General features: G+C 38.4%; 1 protein-coding gene across 10 annotated transcripts in view; it reads left to right on the forward strand.

The window, feature by feature from the left end:
* SYNRG (synergin gamma) overlaps positions 1–12346 on the forward strand; it is a 54184-nt gene that overhangs the window by 15681 nt on the left and 26157 nt on the right. For all 10 annotated transcript variants that reach the window (XR_014304928.1, XM_082707447.1, XM_082707442.1 and 7 more), the window contains one exon: positions 4349–5296. Coding sequence is in view for 9 of the 10 variants with exons in the window: in XM_082707447.1 (XP_082563573.1) it covers positions 4349–5296 (948 nt within the window). In the remaining variant the exon portion in view is untranslated. The remainder of the gene's footprint in view (positions 1–4348; positions 5297–12346) is intronic.

Consider the following 12346-nt stretch of genomic DNA (forward strand, 5'->3'; position numbering starts at 1 on the left):
CGGAATAAGTGTACTTCTTAGGGTGCCTGTAGATCAGTCTTTTAAGTGTCTGCCTTCTGTCCAGGTCATGGTCCCAGAGTGCTGGGATGGAGCCCGGCATCAGGTTCTTTGCTCTGCAGGGAGCCTGCTCCTCCCTCTCCCTCTACTGTCCCCTGCCTCACTTGTGTACTCTCTCTCTCTCCCTCTCTGTTGCAAAAATAAATCTTTTTTTTTTTTTAAGATTTTATTTATTTATGTGACAGACAAAGATCACAAGTAGGCAGAGAGAGAGAGAGAGAGGAGTAAGCAGGCTCCCGTTAGAGCAGAAAGCCCGATACCGGGTTCGATCCCATGACCCTGGGATCATGACCTGAGCTGAAGGCAGAGGCTTTAACCCACTGAGTCACCCAGGCGCCTGCAAAAATAAATCTTTAAAAAAAATTTTTTAATGTACTATTTAAGTATCTATAAAAGAGAAACCCACCAATTCTAAAAATATTCTCTCTCTTATAGCTGTTAGGTTCCAAAAGTGTTTCCTTGTTTCATTCAAGCCTTTAGGATGTAATAACTTTTTTCCTCAGTGCCTGTGTTAAGCACTAGGAGTACAAAGATAAACTTTAGAGGAAACTTGGGGCACCTGGGTGTTTCAGTCTGTTGAGGGCCAACTCTTGATTTTGGCTCAGGTCACAATCTCTGTCCTGGGGTTGCCCTCAGCCGGGAGTCTACTTCAGGATTCTGTCTCCCTCTCCCCCTGCTCAATCACATGCTCTCTTTCTCTAAAATAATAAATCTTTTTAAAACGCAAAAAAAAAAAAAAAAAAAAAAAAAAAATCCGCAAAACCCTAGAGGAACTTGGGCTTGTTAGTTGGGTTTGACTCCCAGCAGTGCTTTCCTCACCTACCTCTCAGGCCAAGGTGAGTTTGGAGTAAAGAGCAAGGCTTAATATCAGAGTTCTTTGCTTAGGGTGGTAGTAAAGATCTTATCATAGGTGTGCTGTTCCTGGGAAAGACAGTGGTGCCATCAGAATGGAAGCAGTACCTTCATGCTGCTCTTAGAGAACTGTAGTAACAGAACCCCATACTGTTACTGCCATGTGTGCTGGCTTGCTTTCATTCCTGTATTAACTTTAACTCAGAGTTAAAGAGTTCCAGGTAGAGCTGCCAACTCTTTGTTCATTTTAGGAGAATATATTTTATTCTGTTCTCGTTAAAAATACATTGGCCCAGGGGCACCTGGGTGGCTCAGTGGGTTAAGCCTCTGCCTTCGGCTCAGGTCATGATCTCAAGGTCCTGGGATCAAGCCCCATGTCAGGCACTCTGCTTAGCAGAGAGCCTGCTTCCCCCTCTCTGCCTGTCTCTTTGCCTACTTGTGATTTCTCTCTTTCTGTCAGATACATACATACAGTGGCCTGAATGCATCAAGTATGTTAGTATCATAGAATTTATGAAAAATCATGTAGTATTGTGTTCAGAACTGTGGTTTTTATAGGTTACTAAGTGACAGATTAATGTTATTTCCTTTTTTCCTACTACTACAGTTTAAACTGTAAATTTAAAGAGATGAGGAAAATACTCTATATGGAGAAGTGACCCTTCTTATTGAAGTTTTAGCAACAAGTGACCTCTTTTGAAATGTTTTCAGGGCCTAAAAAGTGACAAGTAGAGAGGGGAATTTATGAGGATTCAGAGGATTAATGTATCCTCTGATATGCAAGTTGCAACTAATTTATTTGCCCCAAAGTTCCCTTTGTTTTTGAGCTTATAAACCCACCTGTTTTTCTTTCTTTTTGAACCTTTCACCCAGCTTCCATTTCTAATGAAAATATTTACAATTCATCAGTAAGTTTAGTTTGCTGTGGTGATTTCTTTTTAAAAATAACAAAGCAAAACTTGTCAATTTCACAGATATTTCAAAGTAGCACATCAAAAATTTAGACTGTGACAAAATTGGCTGCTTGTTACATTTTCATTTACAAAAATGATACAAGTATTATCGGTAATATACTTATCCAAAATTGTGGGTGATTTTTTTTTTAAGTTTTACATATGCTTCTCCTGTCAATTTGTGAAATTGACTTTAGTTTTATTAGTCGTATGTCTTAAAAACATAAAATACAGAAATTTTGAATGCTGTTCCTCTCTTTCTAAAATTTCCCTGATAATATTAAGTAGATTTCTTTGTGTTGGTGAATTATGCTGGTGAATTGATTAAATCAGCTTCCATTGTTTTTTCCATGCTTTCTTATGATATATCAAAGCATATATCATGTTACAAACACAATATATTTAAAATTTGTTTTATTTTAATGACAGTTTTAAGAATTAGATTTTGATTTGAAATACAGTTTTTTTTTTTTTAAGATTTTATTTATTTGACAGAGAGAGATCACAAGTAGGCAGAGAGGCAGACGGAGGGGATAAAAGAGAAGCAGGCTCCCCGCCAAGCAGAGAGCCCGATGGGGGGCTCAATCCCAGGACCCCAGGATCATGACCCGAGCTGAAGGCAGAGGCTTTAACCCACTGAGTCACCCAGGCGCCTCTGAAGTATACTTTAATAGCTCATTTGTTTCTATATCTCATTTTTAGGGACAAACAGAATTTTAAACTGGACAAAGAAATTAAAGCCTGTATTTTAGTTTATAACTCTCCAGAAATAGCACTCACATTTTCAAATAAGTGATGTTGGTATAGCTATATTTATATTTGGTTTATCTTTTGGTTTTCATTATTTGGTAAACCTAGTGGATTTTAGGGAAGACCTTTAGACACCACTAGAAAAACTAAGATCATCTGCATCCTAATCTCATACTTATGAGTGATAATGTTACTCTAATAATAAAGGAACTCTATTTAGAATCATGGGTCTAGGGGCACCTGGGTGGCTCAGTTGGTTAAGCAACTGTCTTCCGCTCAGGTAATGATCCTGGGCTCCAGGGGTAAGCTCCCTGCTCATTAGGCAGCTTGCTTCTTCTCCCTCTTCCTCTGCTGCTTCCACTACTAGTGCCCTCCTGCTCTCTCATTCTGTCAAATAAGTAAATAAAAATCTTAAAAAAAAAAAAGATAGAATCATGGGTCTAGATTTTTATCAGCATCCTAATTGAGTCTATTTAATTTTTTACTGAAAATTCAGTACTTGTTTTCTCTAAAAAACGATAACAAAAAAATTTTCAATAAATCCTTCCTCAGAGTAGCACAATATAAGATTTAAATCCTATCCTTTGAAATTTTTAATAATGCAGTTGGTACTTATTTAAATGCCTCTAAATTTTAATAAATAAGAACAAGCACTGATTGGTTTAGTGGGATGGCTGATTTCGAGAATAGCCCAAGTACTCAGAATTTTTTTTTCCATGAGGTCAGCTTATTTTTTGTAGGGTATAGAAAAACTACCACTTTAAAATGTGTCCTTAAATAAATAAAATATTTTTAAAAAGTAAAATAAAATGTGTCCTTAGCAGGGGGCACCAAGTTGGTGCAGTCAGTTGAGTGTCCAATTCTTGGCCTGGGCTGGGGTCTGATCTCAGGGTTGTGAGATCCAGCCCCATATCAGGCTCCCTGCTCGGGGCAGAGTCTGCTTGAGATTCTCTGCCCCTCCTGCTTACGTTCACATGAGCACACACGCTCGCTCGCTTGCTTGCTCTCTCCATCTCTCACATAAATAAATCTTTTTTTAATAAATAAATAAATCTTAAAAAAAAAAAAAGTGTCCTTAGCTAGAATGCTTTGCAAGTAAGTAGATACCTTTTGAAAAATTTTCGTTGAAGTTCCCTTCCAATTAATGCCCCCATATACTGGAGGAAGACCAGTGATACCTAAGAATATGTTTAAAGTGCCTAGATGAACAAAGGGTTTCACATTCTGAATATTAGATGCAGGATTTTTCGTAGTATTTCACTGGTATCTGTGACATTTTTTGCCTTGATTGATCACCATGTAAAGCATTTTATCTTTAAGGGATCATTATTTCAACGTGTCTCTCTTCAGGAACCCCGAGCACCTCTTTCTTCTTCCCTTGTGTGCTGTGCTGGCTACCTGTAGTGACCTGAAGCCCCGAGAGCTGCGCTTTTGGCCAGCTGAAGGACCTGGCCTTAGGAGACCCAGCACACTTAGATGAGCAAATAAAACTGCGGCTGTTAGGTGCTCTCGGTTTGATTCGTATTTCTTTTGGTATCACTAGCCTTCAGTGTGGAAACAGATGTGTAGTTTCCAAAGAGATGTTTTGATAGGGTTTCAGCATGGTTAAATAATGTCAAGCCAGTGAGGGAAAAGTCTCTAAAAGTATGCTTGTAATTTAGTATGCTGTGCACCATGTGGTTTTCAGCTCAGCATTCTTATTTATTTGGCTGTGTTGTGTTTTTTTGTTCTTTCAGGGGAAAACTTTGCAGAATTCAGATCTGCAGGCACAGATGATGGCTTCACAGATTTTAAAACTGCCGACAGTCTATCACCACTAGAACCACCAACAAAAGACCAAACTTTTCCAGCCGCCTTCCCCTCAGGAGCTATACAACAGAAACAACAAACACAAGTGAAAAACCCTCTGAACTTAGCAGATCTAGACATGTTTTCGTCAGTTAACTGCAGCAGCGAGAAACCCTTGTCTTTTTCAGCTGCGTTTAGTGCATCCAAAGCCGTTTCCACACGACCACAGCCAGCAGTGCCTGCTACAGCCACAACAGCATTGGCAGCCACGAAGATGTCTAGTTTGGCTGATGATTTTGGAGAATTCAACCTTTTTGGAGAATATTCTAGTCCAGCATCTGTTGGGGAGCAGGATGACTTTGCAGATTTTATGGCTTTCAGTAACAGCTCTGTTTCAGCTGAGCAAAAGGCCGATGACAAATACGATGCCCTTAAAGAGGAAGCTAGTCCTGTACCTCTGCCTGGCAGCTCGAACAGTGCAGTGAAGATGGGACAGGGCTCAGCTGCTGCGTCTACCAAATATGATGTCTTCAAACAACTTTCTCTGGAAGGATCTGGTCTAGGTGTTGAAGAAATGAAAGATAACACTCCTTCAGGAAAAAGTGACGATGATTTTGCTGACTTCCACTCCAGTAAATTTTCTTCCATGAACTCAGACAAATCCCTGAGCGAGAAATCCGTGGCTTTCAGACACACCAAAGAAGACTCTGCTTCGGTGAAGTCCTTGGATCTCCCTTCCATTGGTGGCAGCAGTGTTGGCAAGGAGGACTCTGAAGACGCACTCTCTGTTCAGTTTGACATGAAACTGGCTGATGTGGGAGGAGATCTTAAGCATGTCATGTCTGATAGCTCTTTGGATTTACCAACAGTTAGTGGCCAGCATCCTCCTGCTGCAGGTGAGGAATTGGTGAGATTACTCTGGTGATGGTGATGTAGATTTCAAAGATGGTGTGGTGGGTGCCAATTTCCAGTAGAGTGAGGCTCTGGCTCTTAACCTTTATGAATTTCTAATAACCTCTTCATTGCCAATCCCATTAAAGCAGTGTTAAAGTTGATTCTGTAGGTATTTGGATGTATGGATCCCCTGAATACCATGGAACTTAGATTGGATTGATTAATTTATTTTCAAAATCAAACACGAACTTGGTGTTAGAGGCACATAAAAATCCACTGCTGAATGAATCCTACATCACCAGGACTTTTTATAAAGACTTCTGCAGTGTCAGTAATGTTCCTCTATTTCGGTGAGTGAGGTCGGTGTTTCCTTCTCCTTCTCTCTTCTCTTGGGTCTGTTTGGCAGCTACCAATATATTATTCTGTTCAGTTTACAGAAACTGACTCTTGGTAGGCCAAAAAAGTAAAAATGTCTAGCCAGTTGTACTGCAGTTTGCCACATCTCCACAAGGGAGGAGGGAAAGAGCTTGTCTGGATGTCATGTGTGCCAGAGTCTGGCAAGGAGGAGGGCACGAGTTGTAGTGGAATTCAGGTACAGTGTTCGGTGTGAACTCTATTGCTGGAAGTATTAAATTGTAACAAATCTGTAGATGGTAGAATAGGGTAACTACTAACTTTCTCATAAAATGTTTGAAAACATCTTACAAGGAGCCCTCTCTAAATTCTATATGGATTTACTTGTAGCAGTTTATTCTGTAGTCCAGCTTCCTGTCATAAAAACTAGATTCCCAAGTGTCCTCGTTTTTATTTTGTTTTGTTATTTGATATGTTATATAGAAAGATAAACCCATTTTGTGGCCTTTAATAATGAGAACTATCTCAGTATTACTGTATTATTCTAGAAAACATATTATACATTCGAAGGGTTTGTTGTGTTTTAACTAGAGAGGGACATACAAGACATTTCCAAGTTTACAGATTGTGGCAGAAATGTCAAAGTATTATGGCTTTTGCATATATCAAAATGGTAAGTCAGAGAACAAAACCTCCTCTGTCCTTTGGCTGCTGGAGTAGTCGAAGATATTCTTAAACAGTGTGCTGGATCAGGAGTAGGTTCTCAGAAAGAGGATACGTGTCACATGGCAGCTGGCTGGCTGGGGCATTGTCTGAGGGTCGCAGACTCTGCATAGCTCCTTGCGCCCGACTGTCTACTTCCTTTTTTTGTATTTCTTCCTCAGATGGTTTCCTTTTTTTTTTTTTTTTTTTTTTGCTGCTGTTTGTTTGATAGAGTGATTTTGTTTCTCTTTTTTGTATGAGCTGCTTGAGCCACAGTAGTCGGTTGCAAAGTGCTCTGTTTTTTGAAAAATATTTGATTTTTATTTAAAAATCTCATGACATGTATACTAGCCTTTTGAACTCTGAATTTATGAATTAGAAGCTATTTTTTTTTAAAGTGAATCTATATTCTTTCGTAGTGCCAAGCTAGATGTCTTTATGAGATGACTCTAAATCAGGTTTGGGATATCTTTTTCTTTTCCTTCCTTTAAAATTTTTTCATTTTATTTGGGGAGGGGCAGGTTCTTGTGACCAAGCTTGTTCTGACTGACCTGTTAAAATAATCTTCTGTGCTCGTGTTCTTTTATGTATGTTTGGAACATTCTCAGCTTGGAACCTGTAATGTTCAAGCCAAGTCTCTTAAGTTTGCGGATATTCTTAAAAGCAGATTGTTTCCTCTTTTTGACCTGTAAACCGCCTGTCGGAAAGGAGCAGTATCCCTTTAGAGCGGTTGGTAAAAGGGGTTGATACCTGACCCATGAGCTATATTGTTGCTGAGCAAAACTGCTGCCTACATGTACTGTCAAAGGTAAATGACAGGGACCTCTTCAGTGCATTTTGGTTTGACTTTAACCTCACGTTGACCACAGTATCTCTTGCTCTCTTAGTTTGAGGGTTAAAGGTACTTCTTGTTGGAGAAATAACAAGTGAGCCGATGAAAAGAGAATAAACTAGTAGATTGCTCTCTCTGGTCCTTAATCTTGTTTAGAAACCCCAACTTAACTCTGAAGGGGATACTGTCTCTTTTAACTCTTGCTATAATTCTTTGTATGGAAGGTAGATAATACTAATAACATTGCCTGATTTCTCTGCATACTATTACATTTAACCCTTTGAGCCCTTGCTGCATATAATTTCAACTAGGCTGCTTTTGTCCCCACCACCAAATTTAATCTCTCTGGCACGGAACCATCTTGATGTGCAGTCATTTCGATCATCTGGTTTTGTTGGCAGCAAGAGCTTACCCTCATTTGTGACACTCTCAAAGGGTTAGCAAGACTTCTGTAGCTAGCTACCTACCTACCTGTAAAGTAGCTCTTCTTTGACATTGAAAATCATTGTATTTTAATCAGCGCCTTATTATTAGTATTTTTTTTTTTTGGCTGCTTTTCTGATGTCTTTTTTTTTCAATTTAGACATTTTCTGTGTGAATGTGCCTTTTCGAACTTGCTTTGGTATATTCCTCTGCAAATACTGATCTGCATGCTTATTCTGATGACTTCTTTTCCAGCTCTTCTGTACTACTCTCTTTTGTGATCTGTAAGTCCTATGTTAATAAATAATTCTTTGGCATATTTTGAAAGTGTGGGGATGTGTGTAATTTGTACTATTTAAGTGTTAGACCAGAGAAATATCTGGTCCATATCAAGTGTAAAGCTCTAGCATCTCCTGTGATTAGAGGGCCTTTCCCTTTTGTTGTTTTCTTCAAATACCTTTCTCCTAAGAAAGTATTGGCTTAGCCTTTCCCTCTTATAATTCCATTGATAGAAATTTTCAACATGGCACTGAATTAAGATGTAATTTTAACCTTACACTATGTAATAGGAAAAGTTTACTCCTTTCTTCTAGTGAGAAAAAACAGAGTAGGTCTTACCGCTTAGTAAACATGACAGAGCCTGTCTCCACTAGGAGTTATGGTGTGAAAAGAGGGAGCGGCTGAGGGAATAGATCAAAGAGTTGAGTGTTGGGGACAGGGGATACATCTTTTAATAACTAGATATCTGTAAGTTTAACTTAAATCATGGAATAGTATTGAGATGGACTTCTGAGCACAGTGCATGCAAACTGAGCTTAAATTGATAATCTCTGTAATGGAGTGTTCAGTGTTACTATCAAAATGTCTTCAGGACTGAATTCAGTGTGGGTCTGAAATGGCATTCGGGCTCTAATTGTAGAGCATGTTATCTTTCCAGCTTCAGAATGTTTCGTGAAGCCACCCTGAGTCTTTTGGGTTTTTTGTTTGTTTGTTTGTTTTGTTTTGTTTTGTTTTAACTCAGAGTCCATAAAGCAAGTTCTTTAAACAACTTTAGGGGAGGTCCTCAAATTAAGCTTTAAGCCACTTTCCTTTTTAAGAAAATAATCCTAGAAAGACATACAAAAATTAGCAATAAGAGAATGCTAAGTTTGGAAAATATTTGTTTCATTTTTGAGTATATAAATAGCAAAAAAACCTTGGGAATATTACTGTTTTTTAGATTACAAACCCAAGACCAATAAAAATCTTGGGAAAAAAGGATTATTTCCATGGTTGACATTTTTTTCCTTATACTTTGAGATTTTAGTTCTTTGTTCTTTAAAAATTTGAGATAGACAGGAAATTAAACCATTAAAGATGAGGATTTTGAATAGGATTCCAGAGAGATCACTCACAGTATCTGAAGTAGGCCATTTGAGAAGGAAAAAGTTGCATATTGGGGTTTGGAATAATTCAAAGAAAAGCTGAGTCTGCCATTCAAACTACTGTGTTTGGATAAATATATTACGTTTTAATTATGATGTGTTCTGTTTACTCCTATGCCAAGTAAAGTAATACAGTTAGTGCTTGAAGTCATACATCAGTGCCTGAGAAATTATACAAGTGTATTCATATTCTGCAATTATACAAGTGTATTCATATTCTGCCTGAGAAATTATACAAGTGTATTCATATTCTGCAATCATATTCTGTGATTGCAGAATGAAGTCGCAAATGAACATGAAGGGGACACTGACATATCGGTGAAGCTGGGCTAAATCCTAATATATCAAAATCAAATTATTTTTTTAAAGAGCTTCTTCTAGCTTTGTTTTTCCATCAGTTGAATTCTTTTGATATGTTGTTTTGGAAAGCATTGGCCCAATGGCTTTGAGAGCATTATAAGGTCACGGGCATAGGAGGGTCTTCCAGGTGCTGCCCTCTCCCTTGCATGGCCAAAAGGCCCCACCTACAGCTCATCTGGTGGTTTTTTTAATGAGATTTGATTTTTCATGATGACAATGAGCAGTCCCCCTGTATGGTTGACCCTTGAACAACATGGGGGTTAGGGACATTGACCTAGTGCGGTCCAAAAATCCACATACAGCTTTTGACTAATAGCCTACTACTTACTTTGACAATAAGCCTACAGAAGCCTTACTGATAAAATAAAGTCCGTTAATTCCTGTTTTGTATGCTAGATATATTATGTATTATAAAGTAAGCTAGCAAAAAGAAAATGTTACCAAGAAAATCACATGGTAGAGAAAATACATTTACAGTACTAAACTCTATTTGTTTTTTTTTAAATCCATATATAAATGGATCTGTGCAATTCAAACCCATACCATTCAAGAGTCAGCTGTAAAGCCTGACACCATTCCTTGACCTTCCAGCCTCTTCGGGCTTCACAGATCTCCAGAATAGCTGATTTTCTTTGTTGAACTTTAAAGTACTGGCACAGAAATCTGGGGGTGCTTACAGATAGCGTGGGTATCATTTACACCAAAGATTTCTTTGTGTCAGGACAAAGAAAGAATGGGAGGTTTCTAGACAGATTAGGGAACACTAGAAGGCAGTTAGACCGCAGCATTTTGCCTGTCAGACTCACAGTGTGGTCACTTTCATTCTCTCTTCTTGAACAACTATCCAAGCATTTGAGACTTCAAGGCCACAGCCCAAGTTCTATAGTTAATAGAGCATGTGAAGGTAGAATAGTGTCAGGGGTGGAAAGAAGTTGAGATGTATCAATACTTCGTGGTTTGCTTTGGTAAGTGAAGTTTGGATTAAATCAGTATTGGAAATTAAAAGAGATTTCTTCCTTAGTCCCCTGAACATTTTTATTGCTGTACAAAACCCTGAAGAATGATAGACTTCGCGCATGTATCCTTTTCTTCTTTGTCTAAGCTCCCTTCTCAAAAGCCAGGAACTTAATCACCTGGGCATATGCTTACTGCTTTAGAAAACTTCCATGGAAATCAGTATGGCCTTCGCGTCATGTAATGGCAGCTCACGTTCTTTGTTCCAAGAAATACCTTGTTTTTGTCTTCATCTGTTCCGGGGGGATTTGAATAGAAGTTATGGAAGAGACTGCTAGGGTTACTTGCCAGCGTAAGCAAGAAATCCATGTTTTGATTTGAGCTCCATGATGGAAAGGAGCTCGCCTAGTTCATTCCCCTGGCCTTTGTAATAGGACATTCCTGGTTGCCAACAAACACCTGTATTACAGCACACAATTTGGCCTATTATCTGTGTGCAATTGCTGTTCAACCTAGCACAGCCTCAGGGCTCTTCAGGAGATCTAGAAATGCAGTAGTGATTCTCTTTTCATTTTATTGCATCCATTCTCTGTTTTCTTTTTCCTGTTTCTCCCGCAATTGTCAGAATTCAGCTATTGAATGGAAAACCCATCTATAGAAACTTCAGTGATTACAAAATGTGGGTTATTTCACATCATTTTTTTCCAGACAGGGCTTCCATCACTGATGTTGCAGGTCTCACAGCATCTTTAATATTTTGAAAACCATCATACAGTAATACATGTAATTTAACTGCTTAGAAAAGGTAGAATTGTTAACATGGAAAATGAGAACTTTTCTTGGTTTAACCTACCCTCCGTGAACTGATTTACCACATTTTTCTTAGAAAATGGTTTACTAAATATTCCCCACTCCAAGAAATACTACTCAGTTTTTATATTACTTATAAATGCAAAGATTTAGAAAGACAGTGTTCTCATCTTCCTTACCTAAGTCAGTTAGTGCTTCCTTTTGTGTTCAGATACATTGCACTTCAGTAATTTTTTTTTTATACTCTAGTAGCCAATGAATAAGCAAAAGTAAAATTTTAAAATCAACCTCGAGCTGGATTTTGGCATATCTTGTATATTTACTCATCTTTTTTTTTTTTTCAAGATTTTATTTATTTATTTGACAGACAGAGATCACAAGTAGGCAGAGAGGCTGGCAGAGAGAGAGGAGGAAGCAGGCTCCCTGCTGAGCAGAGAACCCCGATGCAGGGCTTGATCCCAGGATCCTGGGATCATGACCCGAGCCACAGGCAGAGGCTTTAACCCACTGAGCCACCCAGGTGTGCCCTCATCTTTTTTTTTATCATAAATTTTTTTAATCTTTCATTTGGTCATTTCCATGAGTTACTCCAAAAGACAAAATGCTATGCCCCTCATTTTTAATAAAAGTAAGGTTTGTTGAAGATCTGTAGTATTATAAGAATATTTAAAAGCTTTTCAGCTAATTGCTGAAAAGCTAATAAGCTTTTCCCTTATTGCTTTTAATGTTTTTTACCTGATTATAATACAATCATTTCTGGTTGGTTTTTTTTTTTTTTTTTAAACACCTGTTTTTTTCTTACTGCAGAATTGCACAAAAGGGTCTTTTTATTACCATAACAACTGGGTTGTGGTTTTTGAACTAGAGCTTAAGTTTTCATTAAATTTGCCTTTGGTCTTTAGGAAGACTGCTAAAATTGCTACCCTTGTAGTAAATGAGATTCTTGGAGTAGTTCATAATACATTTTCCCCAAAAAAGCTTTCTGGTAGCATCTAACAATAACAAATACCCTGTTGTGAGACTTTTTTTTGCATGTACCCCTTGAAAACAACTGTCCTAAGGCACCTGCCTCAGGGCAGTTCCCCTCTCTGAGTCAGGGCACCTCCTGATCCCTTTCAATCTTTGGGAGGAACAAAGCACTGCAGCCAGACACCAAGAAAGCATTTTGCCTGAAGCCTTGTTTTAATCATTCT

The sequence above is a fragment of the Mustela nivalis genome (genome assembly GCF_964662115.1).
Source record: "Mustela nivalis genome assembly, chromosome: 17".
Taxonomy (NCBI): Eukaryota; Metazoa; Chordata; class Mammalia; order Carnivora; family Mustelidae; genus Mustela; species Mustela nivalis.